Source organism: Pelophylax lessonae (genome assembly GCF_965119305.1).
Source record: "Pelophylax lessonae genome assembly, chromosome: 6".
In the NCBI taxonomy this organism is placed as follows: Eukaryota; Metazoa; Chordata; class Amphibia; order Anura; family Ranidae; genus Pelophylax; species Pelophylax lessonae.
In genome coordinates, this window is record NC_138773.1 from 68171193 (window position 1) to 68198569 (window position 27377).

The window sequence follows — 27377 nt, forward strand, 5'->3', positions numbered from 1 at the left end:
AGTACCATTTTGAGTTGCTGCAATGAAATTTCAGCAAAATGGACTAGCTTGCTGCATTATTTTTTCACTTTGATTTTTGGGGTGTCTTTGAATTCAGCCCTCTGTAGGGTGATCATTTTCATTTCCATTAAACAATGTGGCATCCTTTTATTCCTAACACATTACCCAGTCCATATCAGTATAGATCCTAACACATTACCCAGTCCATATCAGTATAGATCCTAACACATTACCCAGTCCACACCAGTATAGATCCTAACACATTACCCAGTCCACACCAGTATAGATCCTAACACATTACCCAGTCCATATCAGTATAGATCCTAACACATTCCCCAGTCCACACCAGTATAGATCCTAACACATTACCCAGTCCATACCAGTATAGATCCTAACACATTACCCAGTCCATATCAGTATAGATCCTAACACATTCCCCAGTCCACACCAGTATAGATCCTAACACATTACCCAGTCCATATCAGTATAGATCCTAACACATTACCCAGTCCATATCAGTATAGATCCTAACACATTCCCCAGTCCACACCAGTATAGATCCTAACACATTACCCAGTCCATATCAGTATAGATCCTAACACATTACCCAGTCCACACCAGTATAGATCCTAACACATTACCCAGTCCATATCAGTATAGATCCTAACACATTACCCAGTCCATATCAGTATAGATCCTAACACATTACCCAGTCCACACCAGTATAGATCCTAACACATTACCCAGTCCATATCAGTATAGATATCCAGCATGAGATTTTTCCCCATTAGGATCCGATGTGTTTTTAAAGTGTTACTTTAATTTTTTTGAGCAGTGTATATACCATCGTTTGTAGAAGCTATACCTTTCATGCAAACCAAGTAATATACACCTATTGAGATTTTTCTTACCAAACACATGCAGCAGAAAACATTTTTGCCAAAATGTATAATTATATATATATATTTTTTTTTTATTTAATTGAATATATGTTTTATAGCAGAAGGTAGAAATTATTGGTTTTTTTTTTTTCAAAATTTTTGGTATTTTTTCATTTATACAATAAAAAATGAAAAACCCAGTGGTGATCAAATACCACCAAAAGAAAGCTCTATTTGTGTGAAAAAAAAATGATATAAATTCAATTTAATTTGCGTACAGTGTTGCATGATCGCGCAATTGCCAGATAAAGTAGCACAATGCTGAACAGCAAAGAATGGCCTGGTCATGAAGGAGCTTCAGGAGCTGAAGTGAATATGGAAATATTTAAGTGTCTATATAGCATGCTCACAGCTCTAATATAAAGCAGACCTTCACCCCTGAAAACAACTTTTTTTTTCCTTTTTCCCCTCTCCCTCCCTCCTACACATAAGGAACATTTATCCCTTTTTGGAAACATTTTGTACTTTTTTTTGTTCTGCAGTTTAGAAAAGAATGAAGTAGGGAACCCTGCTATGTCTGGGGATGTTTACGTCACACATCCCAGGAACCAGTGTTTTACTAAGGGTCACATGCGCAGACATGGCACTGGTCTCTGCCAGGTGTTTGGGAACTGACAAACATTGCACACAGGTAGGAGGGATTCCCACACAACCGCAAAAATGATGCAGGTCTTTACAAGGTCCCAGATACCCAAAATCAGCGACATGGTGTGCATGTGTAGGAATCCCCCATGCATGCAGACATACCGTAGATCTCTTCTAAGTCCCAAATACCTGGCAGAGACCTGCAGCACATCTGCGCAACCACAGGATGTTTCAAGATGGTGGCGCAGAGGAGGAGCAGCTGGAGGGGAGTTTTGACAGGGTGTGTCCTCAGTGTGTCCTCGTCCTCAGGAGTGTATGACAGACAGACAAACCAAATTTTCTTATTACAATGACATATTTAATACTTTTCCCATCTTTTAAAAGAATAACTGTACAGCAAAAATTCCCCTAATTTGATACAAAATAAATATTTCTTTAAAAAACGAGATATTTGGAGCTCAATCACATGGATGCACGGATCTGTACACCCAGACAAAAGGCACAGCTAGTCCATGCAGCCAGCCTGTTAAAATCAATGACAGGCTGACAGCTGCTCAGATATTTATGCACTGCCTTGTGTGTACATCTTTCCAGGACTGATACCATGAACGGGTCTGTCTGTGGTCAAATCCCACATGAATGTACGTTCAGGAATTTGTATGAAGCTCTAGGAAGCCATCACCCAGTCATTGATTTTTACAGACCGGCTGCATGGACCACCTGAGCCTCCCGGGTGGATAAACACGGCCCCCCTCTGCACGGGTGTATGGATCCATGTACCCATGAGAATGAGCCTATAATCATTAAAAAAAACTAAAATATCTTCATAGAGTCCACAGGGCAGATACAGGAATTTACTCCAGAATAGGGTATGATGGAAAAACGTCACCTTTATGGAACGTTAGATGGCTACCATGGTAACATTATCACTATGCAAACCGGAGGCTTTAATGCAAAGTCCTGCTTCCAGTAATCGCCTCCATTAAACAGACTGGAAGGTAAATGAACAAATGTAAAATGATAAAAAAAAAAAAAAAAAAGAGAAATGTGTTTGGAGGCTGCTGGAAAAAAAAGCAAAATACAGTGAAAAAAATAAAAACTACTGTGCAAATACTATGAGGCAGTGCAATTCACTGTATAAGAACAGGAGAGTCCAGCTGACTAACACAAGTGCTCTCTGGGCAGCCTGAGGCCTGTCACATGTCCTCCTGCGGCGGTCTCAGCGCCGTGCTTCGCAGTGGTAATAGTTCTGGAAAGGTCTCTCTCCTGCGCACAGTTCCAACACCTGGTGTGTGTGAAGGAGTAGAAGTGGAAACCGAGAGGTAAAATAATATACAAAATCATCAGGAATGGTGCCCAGTGACTCCTGGACCTCTGGTGGTAGCTCATGATAATGATGTTTCTGCAAACACAAAAAAAGACATTAGCTGTAGAATGTTGTATCCTGTTAGCCATGGGTAGTAGTAGGAAACTAAATATAGAGGCAATAATTTTCATTTGGCCAACAGAGTATAATTTTAGGCACAAGCTTTTACAGATGTGGTGTCAGGGAGGGTTTCACCATAGTGCAGATGGAGTTCTCAGGTGCATACATATGCGCAAGACCTGGCCAAGCAGATGTACACAGCCGTGTGCAGGCGCATTCCCAGGCACATGCCCGCCACCAATACTGGCGACAAACAACCTATTTAAATGGGGCCACTGCACTGGCTAATTGCGGTTTGGTCTACAGCTTTCTGTGTGCTTATTCCAGATTCCTGTGTCCTGTGACCTCGACCCAACCATGACCTTGGCTTGGTCCAGGGATCCTGCTTCTGCCTCCTGTTTCTGCCTGATCTGCCTCACTGTGGCTGACACTGGCCTGTGACCTGACTACACTTGTGCCTGCTGTTTATTCCTGATCCCCCTGTCTGTTACCGACCCCGCTTGTCTGACCCTGCATGTGGTCATCTGGTTCCCTGCCCTGCATCTGGTTCCCTGCCAGCCAAGCTCCGTGCCAGTCTGTCCCCCACTGACCCATCCAGCCTGCTACATCTACCTGCTGTCTGCTGTTCCTGTTTCCTAGAATTCTCCCAGTGAAGTATAAGCTACTCCCAAGCGCGGACTACTGAACCGATCACAGCCACTCATACCGCACCGTACTCTTGTGGATACTGTTCCGCTATCAGTGGCCCCTGCGCCAGAGCTGTACAAGAGGCCTTCCTGTTCATGTCAGGCTCACCCACCAGGTACTTGACCCATGGATTCATGATGAAACCATGTGTGGTGCCCCCTGGTATCTGGGTTGTTACGTCAGTTCCTGGCATCGGGTCTACAAGACAACTTTGGGGGTTTATGAGTCAAATCTCCAACTATGTTCCATGCATATTCATAGGTTCCATTTCTTTGGGCCTATGCAGGGGTCACACTTTGCTTGAGAGGCCTCTATTTCATGTAGCTCCTGGTACAGTGCCTAGGACAGTCATGTCTCACACCTGGGGCCCATGCTCCACAGGTGGCCAGGCCACGTGGGCAGTGCAATGGAAGAACCTTACCAATCCCTGCCAATAGCTGACCCACCATCATTAAATGACCACTCACCTCTACCCAAACCGACTGCTGGAGTGCACTCTATTGGCTGCACCCCTCTTGTATCATGAAGACTACATGACCAGTCCAACATATTGGAAGACAGGTTTGCTGTTATTCCCAACTGCCTGCAGCCATACAACAAACTAAGCCCTCTGAAGATGAAGATAGGCCTCACTTGAACACATCAATGAGACCTTCCTCAGTTTTTTACTGAACAATGAATTGGTTTAAAACTTAAATAATGCTTGGCTTTATATGACAGTTGCAGCGACTTGGTATAAAGTCTTCAGCATGAACATTTAAAAATGTCAGGATCAGGTGCCTTTGGAGGGGTGCTGTGGTTCTCATGGTAATACATTAAAGTGTTACATATACCCAGTGAAGTGACTGGCCTCAGGTGATACACAGAGATGAAACAAATCCTCCTACATAAGTTGTACCTGTTTATCTAAAGTATTCTCTTCTCTACAGCCAAAGTGCTGAATTTATAAAACTTGTCTGAGCGTTCAGAAAAAAAGGGTTGGAGAGCTGAAATCACACACTGCAGAGCTCAGTGAGGAGAGTTCTGAGAGCTGATTGGAAGGAAAAGACACCCCTCCTTCACACAGCACACAGAAAGAGAGCTGAGGCTGTCAATCAGCTGGAGATCCCTCTACTGTCACCTTTTTTCTCTTGGTGTCAGGGAAACTTGTCAGAAGTGATTCATGTTGATAGAGGAACGAAGCAGCAGACAGAAATTACACTTGGTGCTCTGGACTGAGACAAGTACACACTATAGAGGGATAAAATGTGTTCATATTTCATGTCTGTGGTTCACAACCACTTTAAGAAGAATGCTCCCCAACTCTTTCATTCCTTTTCTATTCTGTGGGTCTGTAGCCTACACGCTTATCTACTGAGGGGAAAGCAAGCACAGGACCTTTTGCTTCATCTTTCTCATATTCTTGCCAAACAACATTTCTCTGTCCTCTCACGTTATTAAAAGAAGATCTTTTTTATCAGTGTCTGTGTCACTGTTGGGTTCTTTATGACACCTGTCAAATAGACAAGTGTAGGGGGGAGGGTGTTATCTCAATTATCCAGAGGCATAGCGTCCCATTCTATACTATTCCAGCAAACAACTTAAACCCTTCATGTAGCATAGCTTACCTTATTTCTCATAGCTCTCAGCAGATCTCGTACAGAATTCCCTTTGTAGGAACGGAACTTTCTGAGGTCTATGGAGGAAGATGATGAAGGGAGAGAGGATGAAAACCGAATATAAATACAGGGAGTTTTACCTTTTGTCTCTAGGAACTACATCGCATTACATCACTTTAACAGAACAAAGACAGTAATCAAAAGATTCTGTAAATTTCATTAATATATAAATTCCATAAATAAAAAAAAACTATTTTTACATTTCTTTTAATTGATGTAAATATTAAATATTGCATTTGAATAGTTTATATATACACCAATCTGAAACCAGCAGGTGGTATGCAGAAAAGTCTTTATGGGATTTAAAATGCTGGTTTAAGCTGGGTACACACTACGAGAAAATCCAAAGAAAAATTCCGTACGAGGTACGATAGTTCGATTTTCCTATAGTGTGTACACAACTTTCCACATCCGATTCAAACGTTCCAAATTAAAATTTCCAAGGGGACAAACTCCAAAATTTTTCTTGTATGTGAACAAAACAAACAATTTTAATTGAATGTGTACTGTTTTTGTTTGCTGCAAAATCACATACTAAAGACTGCACATGATCAGAAACAATAAACAACAAGAAAAAAACATAGGCGGATCCGTGCAGCTCAGCGGGGGATCAATACACAGATCCCCACTGAGCAGGCAGGTGACAGCTCCCTCTCCACTCTGTGTGCGGAGAGGGAGGTGTCACAGAGCCCCATGCATCTCTATGGGGGAATCGGATGAGAGTGGACCGCCTGTCCGCTCTCATCCGATCCAATCCCCTGGACGGATGGAAAATAGGGTTTCCATCCGTCCGGATTTCACGGACAGGATCGGATGCGGTTGACAGCGGGTGTCAGCGGACATGTCTCCGCTGACATCCGCTGCCCTATAGGGATGCATGGAGGATCCGATCAGATCCGCCTAAAAAACTGACAGGCAGATCTGATCGGATCGCTCGTGTGAAAGGACCCTTTGTCATACGAGAATTTTTAGACATTGTTTCCAACCTCAGTTCCAACTTGCTGTGAAACATCGAGGAAAACCGGAGAATCGTTCACCCGATTTTCTTAGTGTGTACCCACCCACCTGTTGAGCTGTGAATACTGATCCAATAGCTGGATCTCCGATTACACAGCCTGTGCATGTGAAAGATATAGAGGAGAGATGCTCGTCCAGATCTTCAATCTGCCAGAGCAGTCTGCAAATTCAGGTGCTGGGCTTTCTAATTACACAGCCCACCTTGTACTATATACACCAGTTAATAGCCCCCATTGTAAAATGTTTATTTCTAAAATAAGGCTCTTATCAAAATAACTAGATAAAAGATCAGGTTATAAATTTCTAAACTTTCAATAAAACATGAACATAAAATTCACCAATAAACATTTGTATACAATTGTCATCCTACTGCTGATCAGCAGTGATGTCCCTCTCAGAACACTGATTTCAACCTGTTTTATTCATTGTTACCATGTAAGAACATCTAAAACAAACCATGTTTAACAAATCTGAGCCTAAAAATTGTTGCAACCTGTAAATTTGTGCACAGTTTGTAATTATATATACACAGAATATGTATACACAGGTACAGTGGATATAAAAAGCCTACACACCCCTGGTAAAATGTCAGGTTTCTGTGATGTAACTAAAATTAAGACAAAGATAAATAATTTCAGAAATATTTTCACCTTTAATGTGACCTATAAACTGCACAACTGTACAACTTGAACAACAAACTGAAATCTTTTAGGTGCAGGGAAGTAAAAATAAAAAAAATAAAATGATGTGGTTGCATAAGTGTGCACACCCACTTTTAACTGGGGATGTAGCTTTGTTCAGAATTAAGCAATCACATTCAAACTCATGTTAAGCCTTCGTTCACATCGGGCCGATTTGACATGTCAAATTGCGTGCCAAATTGGAGCCTATTGCTGGCTATGGCACCGTTCAAATCAGCAGCGCCGCACTGATTCCCAAAAGTTGTTCCTGCACTACTTTTGGTGACTTTGGGGGCGATTTCAATAGACATCGGTGCATGAACCTGCACAGATGTCTTAAATCGCCCCCGAAGTCGGACTGAAATGCCGGTTTGAAATTGTGCGAGTTCAGCTTAACGATTTCAAACCTGCATTCAGTGGGAACCTAGGCTTAATAAGAGTCAGTACACACCTGCCATCAATTAAAGCTCAGCTGTTCTAGTAGGTCTTTCCTGACATTTTCTTAGTCGCATTCTACAGCAAAGGCCATGGTCTGCAGAGAGCTTCCAAAGCATCAGAGGGATCTCATTGTTAAAAGGTATCAGTCAGGAGAAGGGTACAAAAGAATTTCCAAGTCATTACATATACCATGGAACACAGTGAAGACAGTCATCATCAAGTGGAGAAAATATGGCACAGCAGTGACATTACCAAGAACTGGACGTCCCTCCAAAATTGATGAAAAGATGAGAAGAAGACTTGTCAGGGAGTCTGCCAAGAGCCCTACAGCAACAATAAAGGAGCTGCGGAATATCTGACAAGTACTGGCTGTGTGGTAAATGTTACAACAATCTCCCGTATTCTTCATATGTCTGGGCTATGGGGTAGAGTGGTAAGATGGAAGCCTTTTCTTGGGAAGAAAAACATCCAAGCCCGGCTAAATTTTCCAAAAACACATCTAAAGTCTCCCATAAGCATGTGGGAAAATGTGTTATGGTCTGATGAAACCAAGGTTCAACTTTTTGGCCATAATTCCAAAAGATGTTTGGTGCAAAAACAACACTACACATCACCAAAAGAACACCATACCCACCGTGAAGCATGGTGGTGGCAACATCATGTTTTGACGATGTTTTTCTTCAGCTGGAACACGGGCCTTAGTCAAGGTAGAGGGAATTATGAACAGTTAGAAATACCAGTCAATATTGGCACAAAACCTTCAGGCTTCTGCTAGAAAGCTGAACATGAAGATTTATTTCATCTTTCAGCATTAAAATGACCCAAAGTATACTGCCAAATTTATTTATTTATTATTTCAGGTACTTGTATAGCGCTGTCAATTTACACAGCGCTTTACATATACATTGCACATACACATCAGTCCCTCCCCTCAAGGAGCTTACAATCTAAGGTCCCTAACTCACATTTATACATACACAGTAGGGCCAATTTTTTTTATACAGGATCCAATTAACCTACCAGCATGTCTTTGGAGTGTGGGAGGAAACCGGAGAACCCGGAGGAAACCCACGCAGGCACAGGGAGAACATGCAAACTCCAGGCAGGTAGTGTCGTGGTTGGGATTCGAACCAGCGACCCTCTTGCTGCTAGGTGAAAGTGCTAACCACAAATCAACAAAGGAATGGCTTCACCAGAAGATTAAAGTTTTGGAATGGCCCGGCCAGAGCCCAGACCTGAATGGGATTGAAAATCTGTGGAGTGATCTAAAGAGAGCTGTGCATAGGAGATCCCCTCGCAATCTGACAGATTTGGAGTGTTTTAGCAAAGAAAAGTGGGCAAATATTGCCATGTCAAGATGTTCCATGTATAGATTCATACCCAAAAAGTGCTGTAATAAAATCAAAAGGTGCTTCAACAAAGTATTAGTTTAAGGGTGTGCACACTTATGCAACCATTTTTACTTCCCTCCACCTAAAATATTTCAGTTTGTTGTTTAACCACTTGCTGACCGCCGCACGACTATCTACGTCGGCGGTCAGCCCCTCACAGGCAAACTAACGTAGGGCTACGTTGCTTGCTTGTGAGGGTTTAGGGAGCGAGCGCGCGCCCCCGGAGGCGCGCTCCCGCGTGGTCACGGACCCCCCCGCGCGTGTGACCAGCGGACCCGATGTCCGCCGGCCACTCGGCGATCGGCGGGGGAGAGGGAGAATGTCAGGCAGCTTGTGTAAACAAGCTGCCTGTCATTCTCCTCGCTGCAAAGACACTGATCACATGGATCTACTATGTAGATCGGTTGATCAGTGTCCTTACAGCTGAAGCCACAGCCAATCACAGTAGAAAGCACGCCCCTAGGGACACACACAGCCCCTCCCTCCCAAATAAAGTTAACCCCTTCACTACCAGTGTATTTTTACAGTAACAGTGCATATATATAGCACTGATTACTGTAGAAAGGTCACTGGTAACCCCAAAAGTGTCAAAAATGTCAGTCAAGGGTCCGATCTGTCCGCCGCAATGTCGCAGTACCGCAAAAAAAATCGCAGATCGCCGCCATTACGCGTTAAAAAAAAAAACAACAAAAATGACAAAAATCTTTCCCTTTGTTAGTAAACGCGATAACTTTTGCGCAAACCAATCAAAATACGCTTTTTGCGATTTTTTTTACCAAACATAGGTAGCATAAAACAAATTGGCCGAAAATGTTAAAAAATTTTGATTTTTACATTTTTTTTTTGGGGGGAATTTCATATAAAAAAATGTGAAAAATATTGTTATTTTTGCAAAATTGACGCTCTTTTTTTGTTTATAGCGCGTGATCAAAAAATCGCACAGGTGATCAAATACCACCAAAAGAAAGCTCTGTTTGTGGGAAAAAAAGGACGCCAAATTTGTTTAGGTACAGCGTCGCACGACCGCGCAATTGTCCGTTAAAGTCACGCAGTGCCGAATCGCAAAATACCCCCTGGTCAGGAAGGGGGTAAAATCTTCCGGGGCTTAAGTGGTTAAGCAACCATAATTTTTTTTTTTTTTTTAGTTTTACTTCCCTCCACCTAAAATATTTCAGTTTGTTGTTTAATTGAGTTGTACAGTTTAGAGGTCACATTAAAGGTGGAAAAAGTTCTGAAATTATATATCTTTGTCTCATTTTTTACATAATAGAAACCTGACATTTTAGCAGGGGTGTGTAGACTTTTTATTATCCACTGTATATACAAGAAAAAATGACTCAAAATATGTGCTTATGAGAGAGCAGAGAGAAAGCAGCTTCAAGGTTACCAGCAGCTAGCTACCTTTTACTGCCACCTAAGGGAATCCATTGCTTTTTAATGTCCTCAGATACTCGCTATATAATTTACCTGTTTGTAAAGGAACTGATATATATAGCCGCCAGTTGACACGAACAACAGAACGAGCTCCGGTCTCCAGGTTAACAACTATTGGACTGTCCTGAGGCTCCTTCTCGATGCGATCACTGACATCCTGAAGGAGGCAATAACAGAAATAAAGTTTTATATTTTTGCTTGTTATACAGAATAGGGAAATATGCCTGCATTGTTTGGCCTCTGAGCAACTCATAATACACTGGTATTTATTTCTAACCATAAACATTTTAAAGTGCATTCATCACTTACTTCCTGTAGGGCAAGATTGTCAAACTTGTAATCTGTTGTATGTGAAATGAATACAGTGCAACGCAAAAAAAAAAAATATAGTCCCAAAAGAATATTTCAAGAAAGTGAATGTGTCCACATATGAAAAATGTTTGTAAAAGATCAGTGAAAATGATAACATGAGGATTAAACATGCAAAAGCATATAAAACACCAAGTGTTTGCACAGATGAGACTCCACCAGACAAAATGCCTGCTCATCTCAATGCATTAAACAACTCGCTCAATTAACATATTCCCAACCACATAAATACGGTCTCCTTGATTTTCAGTGATCCAGTCCACTGCCCGAGCGTTTCCTCTCGTTCAGCTCATAAAAAAGGCAAACAGGGGCATAGACATAGTGTACTCTGTATAACAACTTTATTAAAATAACCCACTCTAAAATCCACTTATAAGATCATAAAAACAATACCGCGTTGAAACAATCTCCCCAGCCGGCTCACAACCAAGTGTGGCAGGGTCCTGGCGTGAAGTCACAAGCTTGGCTCCTCCTTATAGGAAGAACCCCAATCATCAGAATGTGTCTAGGGAGGAGCTGAGCTTGTGACGTCACGCCGGGGGCCGCGTCGCACTTGGTGGTGAGCCGGCTGGAGAGATTGTTTCAAAGTGCTATTGTTTTTATGATCTTGTAAGTAGCATTATTAGAGTGGGATATTTTAATAATGTATATAGGGAGGAATCAAGCTTGTGATGTCAGGTAGAGGAGTTGCACCTGTGCATGAAGAATGAAGCTTTTAGCATGTTCATTCATCACGTTATCATTTTCACTGAACTTTTTATAAAAAAAAAGTGGACACATTTACATTGTTGAAATATTCTTTTGGGACTCATAAATGTTTTGTGGATTTTTGTTGCGCTACGCTGTATTCATTTCAGATTAATATTTTGCTTGTGTGAAAACACTGAACAGTGCTTGGTTGAGCAACACATTATTGTTTTATATTTTACTTGTTTGCGCTGATTGTATACAATTGTTGCACATAATCTGTTGTATGTGGTTCAGTAATCCCTGCTTTCTGGGACTTGGTTAGTTTAAAGTGAAACTGGGCTTTGCCTTTCAGCCAATGTGATGGGATCATGGTAATTGCCTCCCTACCCTTCAGCACACACACACCTTTACTTCCCTCTCCTGCCTCCTCCTTCAGCCGTTGGGAGTGAGTGACATCCCTGTGTAATGGGCCATACACACTACAATTGTCTTTAGATTTTTTTCCTTTAGATTTACCAAAACCATATAATATGAGGTCAAATCTAAACACTTTCCATTTGTATGCAATCAGGCAGGTCCTTGTATTACATAGTTGAAGGTAAATCTAAAGGAAATCTAATAATAAAAGTTGTATAGTGTGTATCCAGCTTAAGCTCAGTCACTCTAGTTGGAGTTTATACAAGGCTTCACTGGCAAAGCTCTGACTCCATTACATGGAAGAAGTAATATGCTCCTCCATCCCAGGAAGTTTGAAATCATTTCTCTGATGCTAGTGGCTAAATGGAACAAAGGCGGGTAAAGGAAACATCAGTATATGCTGCTGGGGACAGGGCATTATCATATCTTCATAACCATTAGGTTATACTGCCCCCTACAGGAGTAGGACACTAGGCAGAAAAAGAATCTGGCTACGCCTATGGGCAGTCCCAGGGGGGTATACTCCCTCTTCCTGCTATAGATACTCAGTTTAGTTACAAGCAGTGTGTCAAAAGAATTACAACTCCACAGAGGGGTGGGTGCTGTGTCCGTCAATGAACATCAGAGAAATGGATTTTACGGTAAGTCAAAAATCCCATTTTCTCTTTCGTTCATTGATGGACACAGCTCCTGATCTGCATAACCATTGGGACGTCCCAAAGCAGTGTTAAACATGAGGGGTGGGAACAGCAAAAAAATTCCCAAGGCTAGTAACAGTAGCCAACCAGGCAACAGGAGCTCAACCAAAACAACTGGAGCCCACCTGAAAAAAAAAATACACCCTGAAAGAGGATCAGGTCCTCTAAACAGCAGCTTGCAAAACCTTGCTGAAAAAAGAAGCATCTGCAGATGCCAACACATCGACTTTATAAAACTTTCTGAAAGTTTGCACCGACAATCAGGTGGCCGTCTTGCAAACCTGCGTCACTGATGCCTGATAACGGAAAGCCCAAGAGGCACTAAGCGCCCGAGTAGAGTGTGCCTTAACAGGGAAAGGAGGAACCTGACCCTTGATGGAATAGGCCTGAATCACTATCTGTCTGATCCATCTTGAAATTGGTCGCAGAGGAAGTGGACAACCCTTTTCGAGGCCCATCCGTGAGCACAAATAGTGAGTCTGACTTCCTGAAAGACTCTGTAGCTGCCAGGTACACTCGAATTGCCCGGACCACATCAAAGGCATGCAAGGCAACTTCCTATGAATGTTTAGGCCTGGGACACAGGAAAGGCAACACAATGTCTTCATTCAAATTAAAATCAGAGAGAACCTTTGGGAGGAATGACGAACAGGGCGAAGAACCGCATTATCTCTGTGAATTACCAGGTTTGATGAACAACAGGATAACCCCGCCAGTTCCGACACCCTGCGCGCAGAGGTAATAGCCACCAAAAAAGCCACCTTCTGAGACAGTGTAAGCAAGGGAACTCCTGAAGATTCTCAATGGGAGGCTTCTGGAGGACTGAAAACACCAAAGTGAGGTCCCAGGCGGCAACAGAGACCGCACTGGAGGAACCAAATACCGAACATCCTGAAGAAAGGTACGCATCATGGAGTGTGTGGCCAAGGGTCGTTGGAAGAAGACCAGCAAAGCCGACACCTGACCCTTGATGGCACTCAAGGCCAGTTTTTGTTCAACCCCCCGTTGAAGAAAGGTCAAGATCTGAGCCACCGAGAAGGAACGAGCATGAACCTTGAGAGACTCACACCACGCAATGTACGTCTTCCACGTATGATGGTGGATCTTCCTATAAGTAGATTTTCTAGCTTTTAACAGCGTAGGAATCACCGACTCAGATAAACCTCTATCCTTCAGCACCTGGCGTTCAACAACTAAGCTATCAAAGCCACCGACTGTAAAGCAGGATGGAATATTGGTCCTTGGGACAGCAGATCCTCCCTGAGATGAAGCTTCCAAGGAACATCGGCATCCAGCCGCACCAGATCGGCGTACTAAGCCAGGCAAAGCCAGTCCGGAGCCACTAAGATGACTGGAATCCCTTCTGCCTTGATCCTGCGTAGAAGTCTTGGCAGAAGCTTGAGAGGACCCACGGGGCCACCAGTACATCTGTGGCGTCCGCCAGAGGATCCCGTGATCGATCCACAAACCTCTACACCTTTCTGTTGAGACGAGACGCCAACAGATCCACCTCGGGGATGCCCCAACAGAGACACAACTGAGGAAACACCTCCGGATGAAGGGACCACTCACCTTGGTTCAACGCCTGCCGACTGAGGCAATCTGCCTGCCAGTTTTCCACCCTGGGAATGTGCACGGCGGAGAGGGCTGGAACTAACCCTTCTGCCCACCTTAGAATGCCGGTTACCTCCGATTAAATGCGCACTGGGCATCCCTGAAGACAATCCGTCCAATGGTCAGTCTGATCGCTCGGAGTTCCAAGACATTGATCGGCAGTCTGGACTGTTCCAGTGTCCAGAGCCCCTGAGCAGAAATGTTGCCAAGGACACCTCCCCAGCCAGACAGGCTGGCATCTGTGGTGACCACTGTCAAATAGAAGGGGAGGAAGAATTTGCCCAGGCGAAGCGTTGGAGAATGAAACCACCATATTACCGACTCCTTCGTTCCGCCAAATCTGATTGTCTAGAGATGCAAAGTCTTGTCCCATTTGGCCAGGATCTCCCTTGCAGGGACCTTGTATGGAACTATGCAAATGGAGCCACCTCGAAGGTCGACACCATCAGGCTCAGCACCTGCATGCAAGTACCGTCTACTCCTTAATAAGGAACTCCTCATAGGGGTAATGCCTAGGAAATCGCTTAGGAACCCAGAGGGGACACTTTGGTCGATCCCACTCTTTAGCGATAATTTTGTCAAATTCGGCGGGGAAAGGAAACACCTTTCCTGCTCTGGATGGCTTGTGAGTACCAAAGGGAACCTGCACCCCCTTCGCAGCTGGAGCTTCGTCCTCCATCTTTAAGGTCTCACGCACAGATACAACCAGTGCGTCCACCAGTGCCTTTTCATGCGTGGTTGCAGATGTGGAGGAATCATCCTCACTATCAGAGGATTCCGGGTGTGTGGTTGCAGACCCAGCAGGGTGACCCACGTCCGCAGAGGCTGAATCGGATTCAGGATCTGCTGAGACAGATGAAGCAGGGGAAGGCGGGGGGAGCTTTTTGCTAGCCCGTCGCCCGAAAGCCACCTCTACCCGGGACACAAAGGACTCCAGGACCGCCGTCAGTGCATCGATGAATGGTTGAGACCCGGAGGGCCCCGCAGCCTCAGATAGGGGATCAGGTAGGGAGATGTTCTCCATAGACTCCATAAGTCACCAGGGGGACCCCACAAAAAAGGTGTAAAACACTGCAAGGCACAACCCCCCATCGAGCTGGCAGCACCACCCGGTCGCCAGGCACAAAGCACCAAGTGATTCTCAGCAGAGAGGGAGAGAACCCCACCATTCTCACCACCCAGCAGAAAAAGGCACCTGCAGCCACAAGGATAATCTGCACTGCACGCGCAGCGATCAGGTAGTATAAAGATCCAGGAGTCAGCACCAGGGGATCAGGAGGGGCTCCCACCGCCAAAATCACCACCCACAGGGCTTCACTGTCATGGCCGCCGCTATTTTCAATGGCAAACCACCGCAAAATGGCCGCCGGACTACACAAACATGGCTGCCATACATAGAAACACATAGGCTACAACAAAATGGCAACCCTGCGTGGCACACGAGGCTTCCAGGGACCCAGGAGGGATCTCTAGGCCTCAAGGACAGACCTAGGCAGGACAGGGGGCCCTGGCAGGAGCCCCCCCAGGTACAACCCCCCCAGCACAGCCGGTTGTCTGGTCGCCGGTGGTGCAACCCCCCCAGCCCCCATCATCAGTAGAGTGCCCTGCCCAGACCACTCAAACAGCCCCAGCATAAGTGGAGGAGGGGTAGGATGGGGTACAGATGAAAGGGGGGTGCCTGGCTGGAAGGAAGGGAACCCGGGGTTTACGTCCACCCCACTTACGTCCACCCCAAAAGCCTCCAGGGGGAAAGGAGGGACAGCTAATCACTATACTAGGAACTGGGTGGGCACCGCCCCTCTCTATCGAAACGGGGGGGCTAACAGCCAGGAGAAACGCTGCGACTCAGGCCAAGACCTGGTCATATGCGTCCTCGCAGGGCATTTAACTCGCAGGCCAGCCCCCATCCAGTGGAGCCATGTCACGGCCAATCTAGCACGAAGCTGAGGTCTGCGCGTGCTCGCTGGCCAGACTGGGGTGACCACTGGATCTAGATTATCCAGCCCGTCACCCAGTACGGCAGTTGATTGTAGATCTCACAGGAAAAAGCCAGGGTAAAAGAATTCTATCTAAAAAGAAAAAAATTGCCAGGACCAGAGATCCCAGCAAGGAACTAGGTCCTTACTCCTGTTTAGGCAGAACAAACATACCCATAGCAGAGAGAGGGAGTATACCCCCTGTGACTGCCCAAAGGCGTTGCCAGATTATTTTTCAGCCTACTGTCCTACTCCTGTAGGGGGCAGTTTAACCCAATGGCTATGAAGATCAGGAGTTGTGTCTGTCAATGAACAAAAGAGAAAATACATTTTCAAAAAAAAAAATTGAGTACAGGTTAACTTTAAAGGAAATCAATGCTTCAGACCTGAAAGAACTGCAGCTGCTTCTCTCGGGACCAGAAGAATGGATGTCTCAGAACGCAGGCAGCTGAAGGCCTGAGCTGGGGGTCATTGTTGATCATCCTCTCGATGAGATCCCGTGCGACTACATTTTCTGTGATCCAAGATACAATACATGCTGATTAGTCAGGTTATTGGACATTTTATTGTAAAAGTGTCTCAGTGAGACCTGTCCCCATTGCTAAAATAAACCAATCAGGTTCTCTCTTCTTCAAGAGCAGATCATCCTTTTACTGTTCTCATATCTTCATGTGCCTTACCATGTGTCTCCTCCTCCAAATGTGGGAGTTGGTATGACCCATTCAGTATATTTCCTTGTCTCCTGAGGCTGTCACCAAACGGGTGCTTCCCACGTGCCAGGACGTAATAAAATACACAACCAGCCGAGAAGATGTCCACCGCTGACGTCTGGGAGGAAAAAAAAATTGTATGTGATGATAAGACACTTTTTCCTTGAAAGTTATGATTTCCTTTAAAGTAAACCCTCCTATCATTTTCAGCCAAGGAAGCTGCCATCGTGGCCTCTGTTTAATCTTCAACTGCTATGATGCTGCACATGTGATCAGGTATGACACCAGCCATTGGATGGCTTAACAGTTTGGTTGAGAGCACATCCAATGTAAGAGTTACAGTCCCAGCATGTGCAGGAAATGCAAGGCTACATGTACACGGGACGTTTTGAAAAGTCCCTTGAACGCTGGAATTTAAAGGACGTTTAAAACGTCCGTTGTGTCCCGTTTGCAGCCGCGTTTAGCGGGTGTTTAGCGGACATTTGCGCTCAGAACCGTTTCTAGAGGTCAAAAAATCATTGCCATTTAAAATGGAAAAACGCGAGCGCTAAACACGGGTGATCGCGTTTTTGCGTTTGAAACGCCGGTAAACACACGTTCTGAACATTCTGAACGCAAATAATTGCTTTCCAAAAAACGATACAGCCTCTAGATGACCGTAAACGCCCATGTGTACATGGACAGATAATATAACATTGAGGTGGGTTCAGGGGCTTCTGAAAAAAACGCCCAACTGCTCACAAACGTCCGTTTACATGTTGCAGTGTACATGAGGCCTAACTGTTTTTTTAAACTGTTAAATCGATGTGTTAACTTCTGCTTTAACTCCAGCTGTCTCCTTGATTTATTAAAGTAGAACTTCAGCCAAAACGTATCCTGATTTTGGGAAGCATGTGGTAAGATTAGAACCACATTTTTAGTGCTGTCTGTAATTCTTTTGGGGAGATTCATTTTGACCTGACAATATTCACGTGAACAGAAAGAGAGAAGAAAACATACATTTTTTTCACTTGTCATCTGAACATAAGTGGAAAATCTCCCCATGGGGACACTTGTTCTGGTGACATCTGTCAGAAGTGCAAAATTTCCCCTCACTTCCTGTTGTTCCTTTGGGGAAGTAAGTGAAGGCCGTCATTGGCAGCAATAAAACCTGTCAAAGTTTGCATGCTTCCCCTACTCTATTTTTACAATCAAAACATTTTTTGGCTGGAGCTCCAGTTCAAGCCATGTCTAATTTAGCCTCTTCAGAACAGCCATCTATCTCTAATAATAAATACTTACTGGGTTCTGTGTTCGCCCATCACGTAGAACCTCTGGGGCGATCCAGCCCTCAGTCCCCGGGATACCAGAGCGCAGGCTGAAACTGCTTCTCCCTATTCCCAGCTTTTTGCATAGGCCAAAGTCCGAGATGACGGCTCTCTGTCTGCCCTGGGCGTTAGGCAGGGAGATGAGGATATTGCACGGTTTCAGATCTCTGTGCACTGCAGCAAGTAAAATAATTAGTAAAATGTGCAAGAAATAAATATGTGATTTAGAAGGAAAGCATGTATGCACATTTAATTGTGTCCTTTGGGATACCATATTGATGTGTACTGTGGCTGAATCTTCATTTTTCTGTGTTATGACAATAAATAAGTCAAATGCATACCTAAATATCCCTTATTTTCCTTTTTGGGTTGCATTTTTAAAATTTTAATTGGGTTGCCCATTTTGACTATCTGTATATATGTTAGTGTAATGCCTCGTACACACGCAACGATTATCGGCCGACCGATCGGCCGTCTTTTGTCCAGTGTTGTTGTGTTGGTTGAAATGTGCTTTAGACTGCACACAAATTTTCTCGGCCAACAACAACCAACTTCAGAAGTGATGTCATGTGCTGGTTTGCTTTCCGTGTGTTTTTTCTTCTCTGAGCATGCCCAGTCTTGCTCATCTGAATTTTGTCTGCCGAAATCTGTACTGACTGATGGAAAATCGGCCGTTCTGTTGACGGCAAACAAAAATTTTATAGCATGCACACCAGATTTTGTTCGGCCGAAAAGTCGCAGTCGGAATCATCATACTAACAAGTCGACAATCGGCCGATCGGACGTTGGCCGAAAATTCACGCCCAACAATCGTTGCGTGTGTAGGAGGCTGAATGAGTATTTTTGTTGGCTGACTCCTGCAGGATAGGCATCTACAGGACTGTGTGTAACTCTAGCTAGAAAGAGTTTCTCAGTGATGCTCCTGGTCTCTATTAAAGGGGAACTGGGAGTGCCACTGAGGAACTACATAATGCATTACAGTATTGAGTGGAATGGTAAAGCACTGACAATGTGCAGGAGTTACGAAGGAAAGTAGAGCCTGCATATCTAATGGGCACTAAAGGCAGTGGCAACATCCAGGTATAGATATTTTTACATAGTTACATTGGTGCATATATCATACCTGTGGGATCCCTCTTGAAGCTGGAAATCACTGTACCAGACACCCCTACTCCAGTAGACTCCACTATCTTCCAGTTCCCATTGCGAGCAGCTGCCCTGCTGCACCCTGAACACAGGAGGTCCATCGCTCGGCACATGCCCTATTCTGAGATAGCTTTGCATTTCCCTAATCAATGCAAAGCATTCTCTGATTGGTTGCTGTGGAGAGCACAAGGTATTGCATTGCCTCTCCACCTCAACTAATTAGAGAACACTTTGCATTCACTGAGAAAATGCAAAGTGGTCACTTACTGGCACCCATGTCAAGGGGCCTACCTCTTGTGTTCAGAATGCAGCAGGGGAGCTACTCAGCATGGAACCCAGAAGCTAATAAAGATCCCTGGAGTAGTGGCATCTACTACAGTGATTTGTATCTTCTAAAACAGGGGTCTCCAAAGGCCGGCATTAGAGCCCTGCAGCTGCCACAGCTGATAGATAATAATGAAACCATTCCCATTTGACACACTCAGCACAGAGGAACAAAGAATGATTTCTTCAGAATAACAAAAGGTAGGAATCTGCAACAAAGTTTGTTAAAATCCTTGTAATGTACAAATGTCACCCAGAGGGGAATGTTTTTTTCTCAACAAAAGTGGAGTTACGCTTTAAGGCAAAGTGATGTGACTAAGCTGAACATTTTTGGACTGCTGTCCTGAAAAGCTGTGGTTTCATATAAAATATAACAAATTACAGATGATCAACCAGTCCTCACCAATGCTCAGAGAGTGTAAATGAGCCAGTCCTGACATGGCCTGGCACAGGACGGTCACGTTATCTAAGTCACTGCAATGGAAGTTGGGGTTCTCCACGTACTGTAGGCGAAAAAAAGCATACGACATGGATACAATCAACTGTCCTGTTTAAGTGCTGTCAACCTAAAAAAAACAGTTATCTCCAAAGATTATAGGATCTTTCATTATGGCAGCCACAGGAATAACATTATCAGTTTCCAAATGTACAGGCACACGGGTCACAAAGCATCAGATTGATGTAAATTCTGCACGTCTGATCACTATCATATTAACAAATATTACAGTAAAAAGTTAGTCTTTAGTCTAGTTCAAGAGAGCTGGGTATACAGTGAGTGTTACATCGACATAAGATTTAGGTTTCATTCACACTTGTGTGATTTGTCATGTGATCAAACATGACAAGTCGCAGCCCATTCTTTTCAATGGCACCTGTTCCAAGTTGCAGCGACTTTAAAAAAGGTGCCTGCAGTAGCTTTGTGCAACTTTTGATGTGACTTAGATCCATTAAGTGTAAAGTCGGATCAAAGTCGCACTGAAAGTCTCATTATAGTCGCACTGGAAATTGTGCGACTTTGGAGACCCGCTAATGTGGATGGAGCCTCAGTGTGAGATGTTGGGGTTACAGAGAGGGTAAGTATTAGAGTACAGGGAGGATTACTGCACGCCTTACAGAGAAGGTTAGCATTAGCGTTAGGGAGAGGGTTAGTTTCAGGATTATGGGGAGGATTAGTGTTAGAGTTGGGGTTACAAGGAGGGTTAGTATGAGGGTTAAAGGGAGGTTTAGAATTAGAACTACAGGGAGGGTAACTGTGAGGGTTACAGGGAGGGTTAGTGTGAGGGTTACAGAGGGTTAGTTTCAGGATTATAGGGAGGATTAGTGTTAGAGTTGGGGTTACAAGGAAGGTTAGAGTTGGGGTTACAGGGAGGGTTAGTTTAAGGATTATAGGGAGGATTAGTGTTAGAGTTGGGGTTACAGGGAGGGTTAGTTTAAGGATTATAGGGAGGATTAGTGTTAGAGTTGGGGTTACAAGGAAGGTTAGAGTTGGGGTTACAGGGAGGGTTAGTTTCAGGATTATAGGGAGGATTAGTGTTAGAGTTGGGGTTACAAGGAAGGTTAGTGTGAGGGTTACAGAGGGTTAGTTTAAGGATTATAGGGAGGATTAGTGTTAGAGTTGGGGTTACAAGGAAGGTTAGTGTGAGGGTTACAGAGAGGGTTAGTTTCAGGATTATAGGGAGGATTAGTGTTAGAGTTGGGGTTACAGGGAGGGTTAGTTTCAGGATTATAGGGAGGATTAGTGTTAGAGTTGGGGTTACAGGGAGGGTTAGTTTCAGAATTATAGGGAGGATTAGTGTTAGAGATGGGGTTACAGGGAGGGTTAGTTTCAGGATTATAGGGAGGATTAGTGTTAGAGTTGGGGTTACAGGGAGGGTTAGTTTCAGAATTATAGGGAGGATTAGTGTTAGAGTTGGGGTTACAGGGAGGGTTAGTTTCAGGATTATAGGGAGGATTAGTGTTAGAGTTGGGGTTACAGGGAGGGTTAGTTTCAGGATTATAGGGAGGATTAGTGTTAGAGTTGGGGTTACAGGGAGGGTTAGTTTCAGGATTATAGGGAGGATTAGTGTTAGAGTTGGGGTTACAAGGAAGGTTAGTGTGAGGGTCACAGAGAGGGTTAGTTTCAGGGAGGATTAAGAATACAGCAAGAGTTAGTTTTAGAGTTACAGGGGAGGTTCGTGTTTGGGTTACAGGGTTACTGTTGAGATTACAGGGCAGATTTGGGTTAGAATTACAGGGATTCGTTTTAGGCCAGTTCACACAACATGCAGTCCAGTGCGTTTTTTTTCTGCATCAAAAATGCATGGAAAGTAGGTTATATGGTTTCCAATGACATAGTTCACACCAGTGCTTGCAGTTCCAGTGCGTTCCAGTTCCAGAAAAAAAAAGCAGAACATACTGCATTTTTCCTGCACTGAACTGTACTGGAACGCTGTAAAACGCATCAAAAACACACTGGGGTGCACCTGAACGCACCAAAAATGCAACTGAACACAAAGGTTTAAGGTTAAGGAAAAAGAGGGGGGAAAAATGCATTGGACTGCATCAAAAACGCACTGGAACGCATCAAAAACTTGCATGTGGAAAAGAATCTGGAACGCATCCAGACTGCGTTTCTATAGTGTGAACTAGTCCATAGAGTTAAAGGGAGGGTTAGGGATACAGAGTTAGTGTTAGGATTACAACTAATCGCGTTTTCCTTTTATTTTTTTTACAATACTGCAAGAATCAAAGATCTTACTTGTTGTCAGCATCTTACACATATTTTATTTCCAAATCTTTTATAAATGATGATGAAATTAGGATGAATCCAACTGCTTTATTCAAAATGAGGCTAGACCATCGGTGCTCAATCTATGGCCCTCCAGCTACTGCACAACTACAAGTCCCATGAGGCATTTCAAGGCTGACAGTTACAAGTGTGACTCCCAAAGGCAGAGGCATTATGGGACTTGTAGTTCCACAACAGCCTGAGGGCCACAGGTTGAGTACCCCTGGGTTAGATACTTCCCAGTCTTCCTCATCACCTCTGCTCAATGTTGTCACCATACTCTGTCTTGTCATTCATACAAAATGGCTCTCACCTCTTGCAAAGTGGCTGCACACAGCTCTAAGGCAATATAATAGAATAGCTTGTCGCTCTCTGTGCAGTAATAGCGGATGACATTCGGGTGTTCATCAGATTCTCGCAGTAGTTGAACCTCTCGATCAGCCAGCATAAAGCTCTCTGGCAGAATTCTCTTTACTGCTACAGCACGGTCATCAAATCTGCCCCTGCACACCAAGGAACCCATGTTACCAACACAAAGAATACCAGATTAGAAAACACTTAGCATTCATCAGATGGGTGGGCCATTTACCTGAACACAAAAGTTCCTCCTGCTCCATGACCCAAAACTTCCTTGGGAGAAAAGGAGATTTTCCCCACTTGTATGTCTTCCTCATCTCGACCTGCAGGAAGAAGGTTCAGAATCAGAGAAATGATATTGTAGAAGTTAAATGACACACTGAAAAGGACATTATTGTGCAAATGAAAAAGTTATCAAGGACTTTTCGCTATAGAGTGAGCATGTGACCTCCTCCTGGAATGCAAAGCATGAACTAAGATCATACACTGTCAGCTCTGGAAGGGCAGAAGGCCATTAACACAAACAAAAGGAGAGCTTGGAATCTTTTTGTGTTTTGCTACAGAAGGCCATTAAGCCCGTGTAAGCTCTGACACTGACTATCATGTTGCTTACATGAGAATTAGACTAAGCCCTCCTGCAGGGGATAGTGTTGGGAAGGTAAGAATCTGTGGTTGTGGCCTATCACTGCCCTGAATGATCAAAGAGAAAGATTCTCTTTAAACGCCTTTAAACACAACCTAAATTTCACAACTTTCAGCAAGCTGAATCAGGTTCTAAAAAAATCCATGTCTCTTGGGTCTCCAGTGGTGAGATCTCTCTCCACCATTATTTTAACTTGTTGAACCTTCTGCCCTTCCAGAGCTGACAGTGTATGATCTTAGTTCACCAGTGCCCTGATTACACAAGAGGAAATAAATGCCATAACTGCCCACCATCAGTGCCCACAGTGCCCGTCATCAGTGCCCACAATCAGTGCCCATAGTGCTGCCAGTCAGTGCCCATCAGTGCCTGCTCATCTAGGCACTGATGGGCACTGACTAGCAGCACTATGGGCACTGATGGTGCTGCCCATCAGTGCTCATCAGTGCCGCTCATCAGTGCCACCCATCAGTGTCCATCAGTGCCACCCATCAGTGCCCAGCAGTGCCACCTCTCAGTGCTCATCAGTGCCGCCTATCAGTGCTCATCAGTGCCGCCTATCAGTGCTCATCAGTGCGGCATATTAGTACCTCCTCATCAGTGCCACCTCATCAGTGCCCATAAGTGCCACCTCATCAGTGCCCATAAGTGCCACCTCATCAGTGCGCATCAGTGCAGCTTATCAGTGCCCATCAGTGCCGCCTCATCAGCGCACATCAGTGAAGGAGAAAAATGTATTTATTTTCAAAATTTACTCGCAGAAAATAAGAAAAACTTTTTTTTCAAAATTTTTTGTCTTTTTTCTTTTTTTTTTGTTTGTAGTCATTGAGCATGGACTCATTGAGCATGGACTCCCATATTGTTGAGTGAATTAGGCAGTGGCTGAGTGACAGACAACAGAGGGTTGTAGTCAATGGAGAACATTCAGAACAAGGTCATGTTACCAGTGGGGTACCTCAGGGATCTGTACTGGGACCAATTTTGTTTAATATCTTCATAAGTGATATTGCAAAAGGCCTCGATGGTAAGGTTTGTCTTTTTGCTGATGACACAAAGATATGTAACAGGGTTGATTTTCCTGGAGGGAAACGCCAAATGGAAAAGGATTTAGGAAAACTAGAAGAATGGTCAGAACTCTGGCAACTGAAATTTAATGTGGATAAGTGCAAGATAATGCACCTGGGACGTAAAAACCCAAGGGCAGAATATAGAATATTTGACACAGTCCTGACCTCAGTATCTGAGGAAAGGGATTTAGGAGTAATTATTTCAGAAGACTTAAAGGTGGGAAGACAATGTAATAGAGCAGCACGAAATGCCAGCAGAATGCTTGGATGTATAGGGAGAGGTATAAGCAGTAGAAAGAGAGAAGTGCTTATGCCGCTGTACAGAACACTGGTGAGACCTCACTTGGAGTATTGTGCGCAGTACTGGAGGCCATATCTCCAGAAGGATATAGATACTCTAGAGAGAGTTCAGAGAAGAGCTACTAAACTAGTACATGGATTGCAGGAAAAAACTTACCAGGAAAGGTTAAAGGACCTTAACATGTATAGCTTGGAAGAAAGAAGAGACAGAGGGGATATGATAGAAACTTTTAAATACATAAAGGGAATCAACTCGGTAAAGGAGGAGAGCATATTTAAAAGAAGAAAAACTACCACAAGAGGACACAGTTTTAAATTAGAGGGGCAAAGGTTTAAAAGTAATATGAGGAAGTATTACTTTACTGAGAGAGTAGTGGATGCATGGAATAACCTTCCTGCAGAAGTGGTAGCTGCAAATACAGTGAAGGAGTTTAAGCATGCATGGGATAGGCATAAGGCTAACCTTCATATAAGATAGGGCCAGGGACTATTCATAGGATTCAGATATATTGGGCAGACTAGATGGGCCAAATGGTTCTTATCTGCCGACACATTCTATGTTTCTATGTTTGTAAGAAATAAAAAAACCCAGAGATGATTAAATACCACCAAAAGAAAGCTCTATTTGTGTGAAAAAAATGATAAAAATGTCATATGGGTATAGTGTAGCATGACCGCGCAATTGTCATTCAAAGCGTGAGAGCGCTGAAAGCTGAAAATTGGCCTGGATAGGAAGGGGGTGAAAGTGCCCGGTAGGCAAGTGGCTAGGTTCCACCTAACTGTTGCTGCCATTAAAAAGATGATGTGTCCTCTACCCTCCTATAGGTCCACATAAGTCCCTCTCATCCTTTCGGTCCACCTAATTACCTCCCCTTCCCTGCAATCTGTTGTCCCTCTTATAGGTCCATTTAAGAACCTAGGGATCAAGTTGCAAGGCCTCCACAGCATTCTCCAAGAATATGAATTTGCTTGTTTCAACCCACTCAAACTCATGGATTTTATGCTTAATTACACTGTCTATATAAACTATCCAGTTCAACGGACATGAAAAATAATGAGTTTGTTCAAAACTGGTCCATGACTGGGGACGTTCTTCCTCCCTCACCTTCCAACTCCCCATCATCTGTGCTCAGACGTTTTGCTCCGTTGGCTTGGCTCTTTTCCACATCTCCACTCTGTCTTTTACCGCTGCCAGTCCTCTGCTCTCCAGGCAGTACCGTGGTCTCCCCAGCTGACAGGGACAGGCCAGCCTCAGTGGTCATGTTCTGCTGCTGTTGGAGATGCAGTAGCTTTTCTTCGAATTGCTGTTGTAATTGTTGTTGCTGCAGACGCTGCTGCTCCTGCATCTGATTCAGATAAAAGCAAGGATGATAAATAATAATAGCTGGGCAAACCAATGTGCAAAACTGTTCATACAACACCTACCTTTGGATACGTAAGGCCAAAGAGCACCCATCCTCCCAGAAGAAGTGTCACTATTCCCATGATAAGTAGATTCGTGATTGACGAGTCAGGTAGCAGAATTCCAGCTTCTTCTTTGTTACTCTCCATCTTCAACCGCCCTTCTGTGTCACCCTGGGGAACCCCACCTTGATTCTGGGGGGCCCTAAACTGCAGTGGATAGGCATGGACATTAGGGATGTGACAGTCCATTTACAGAAATTTCAACTTTCAAGAAAGGCTGCAAAAGACTAAAACGTTAATTTTCTAACCTGACCTACACAAGTAAGAGTTGAAATTTAGTTTCTATGGTCATTACACTTTTCTTTCCTCTAGTGTTTATACAATACCTTGAAAAATTATTCACACCCCTTGCAATTTTCAACATTTCGTCATGTTACAACCAAGAACATAAATGTATTTTGTTGGGATTTTATGTTATAGACCAATACAAAGTGGCACATAATTATGAAGTGGAAGGAAAATGATAAATGGTTTTCACATTTTTTTACAAATAAATATCTGAAAAGTGTGGAGTGCATTTATATTCAGCCCCTTTACTCCGATACCCCTAACCAAAATCTAGAGGAAGCAATTGCCTTCAGAAGTCACCTAATTAGTAAACAGAGTCTACCTGTGTGTAATTGAATCCCATTATAAATACAGTTATTCTGTGAAGCCCTTGTTAGAGAATCTTGGTGAACAAACAGCATCATGAAGTCCAAGGAACACACCAGACAGGTCACGGATAAAGTTATGGAGAAGTTTAAACCAGGGTTAGGTTTGAAAAAAAATATCCCAAGCTTTGAACATCTCACGGAGCACTGTTTAATCTATCATCCGAAAATGGAAAGAGTATGGCACAACTGCAAACCTACCAAGACATGGCCGTCCCCCAACATTGACAGGCTGGGCAAGGAGAGCATTAATTAGAGAAGCAGCCAAGAGGCCCATGGTAACTCTGGAGGAGCTGCAGAGATCCACTCAGGTGTGAGAATCTGTCCACAGGACAGCTATTAGTCGTGCACTCCACAAATCTGGCCTTTATGGAAGAGTGGCAAGAAGAAAGCCATTGTTGAAAGAAAGCCATAAGAAGTCCCGTTTGCAGTTTGCTAGAAGCCATGCGGGGGACACAGCAAACATGTGGAAGCAAAATGCTATGTGTGGCGGAATGCTAACACTGCACATCACTCTGAACACACCATCCTCACCGTGAAACATGGCGGTGGCAGCATCTTGTTGTGAGGATGCTTTTCTTCAGCAGGGAACCTGGTCAGAGTTGATGGGAAGATGGATGG

The 27377-nt window shown here is 44.0% G+C and overlaps 1 protein-coding gene across 1 annotated transcript in view; it reads right to left on the reverse strand.

Moving 5' to 3' along the window:
* Window positions 1–2339: 2339 nt before the first annotated feature.
* Window positions 2340–27377, reverse strand: part of ERN2 (endoplasmic reticulum to nucleus signaling 2) — an 82610-nt gene continuing 57572 nt past the window's right edge. The window contains exons 12-22 of the mRNA XM_082260359.1: window positions 26065–26250; window positions 25745–25985; window positions 22865–22955; window positions 22589–22778; window positions 19912–20011; window positions 18013–18212; window positions 16702–16849; window positions 16408–16535; window positions 10291–10414; window positions 5247–5314; window positions 2340–2928 (exon numbers count right to left, since the gene is read on the reverse strand). Of these exons, the coding sequence (XP_082116485.1) occupies window positions 2746–2928; window positions 5247–5314; window positions 10291–10414; window positions 16408–16535; window positions 16702–16849; window positions 18013–18212; window positions 19912–20011; window positions 22589–22778; window positions 22865–22955; window positions 25745–25985; window positions 26065–26250 (1659 nt within the window). The 3' untranslated portion in view covers window positions 2340–2745. The remainder of the gene's footprint in view (window positions 2929–5246; window positions 5315–10290; window positions 10415–16407; window positions 16536–16701; window positions 16850–18012; window positions 18213–19911; window positions 20012–22588; window positions 22779–22864; window positions 22956–25744; window positions 25986–26064; window positions 26251–27377) is intronic.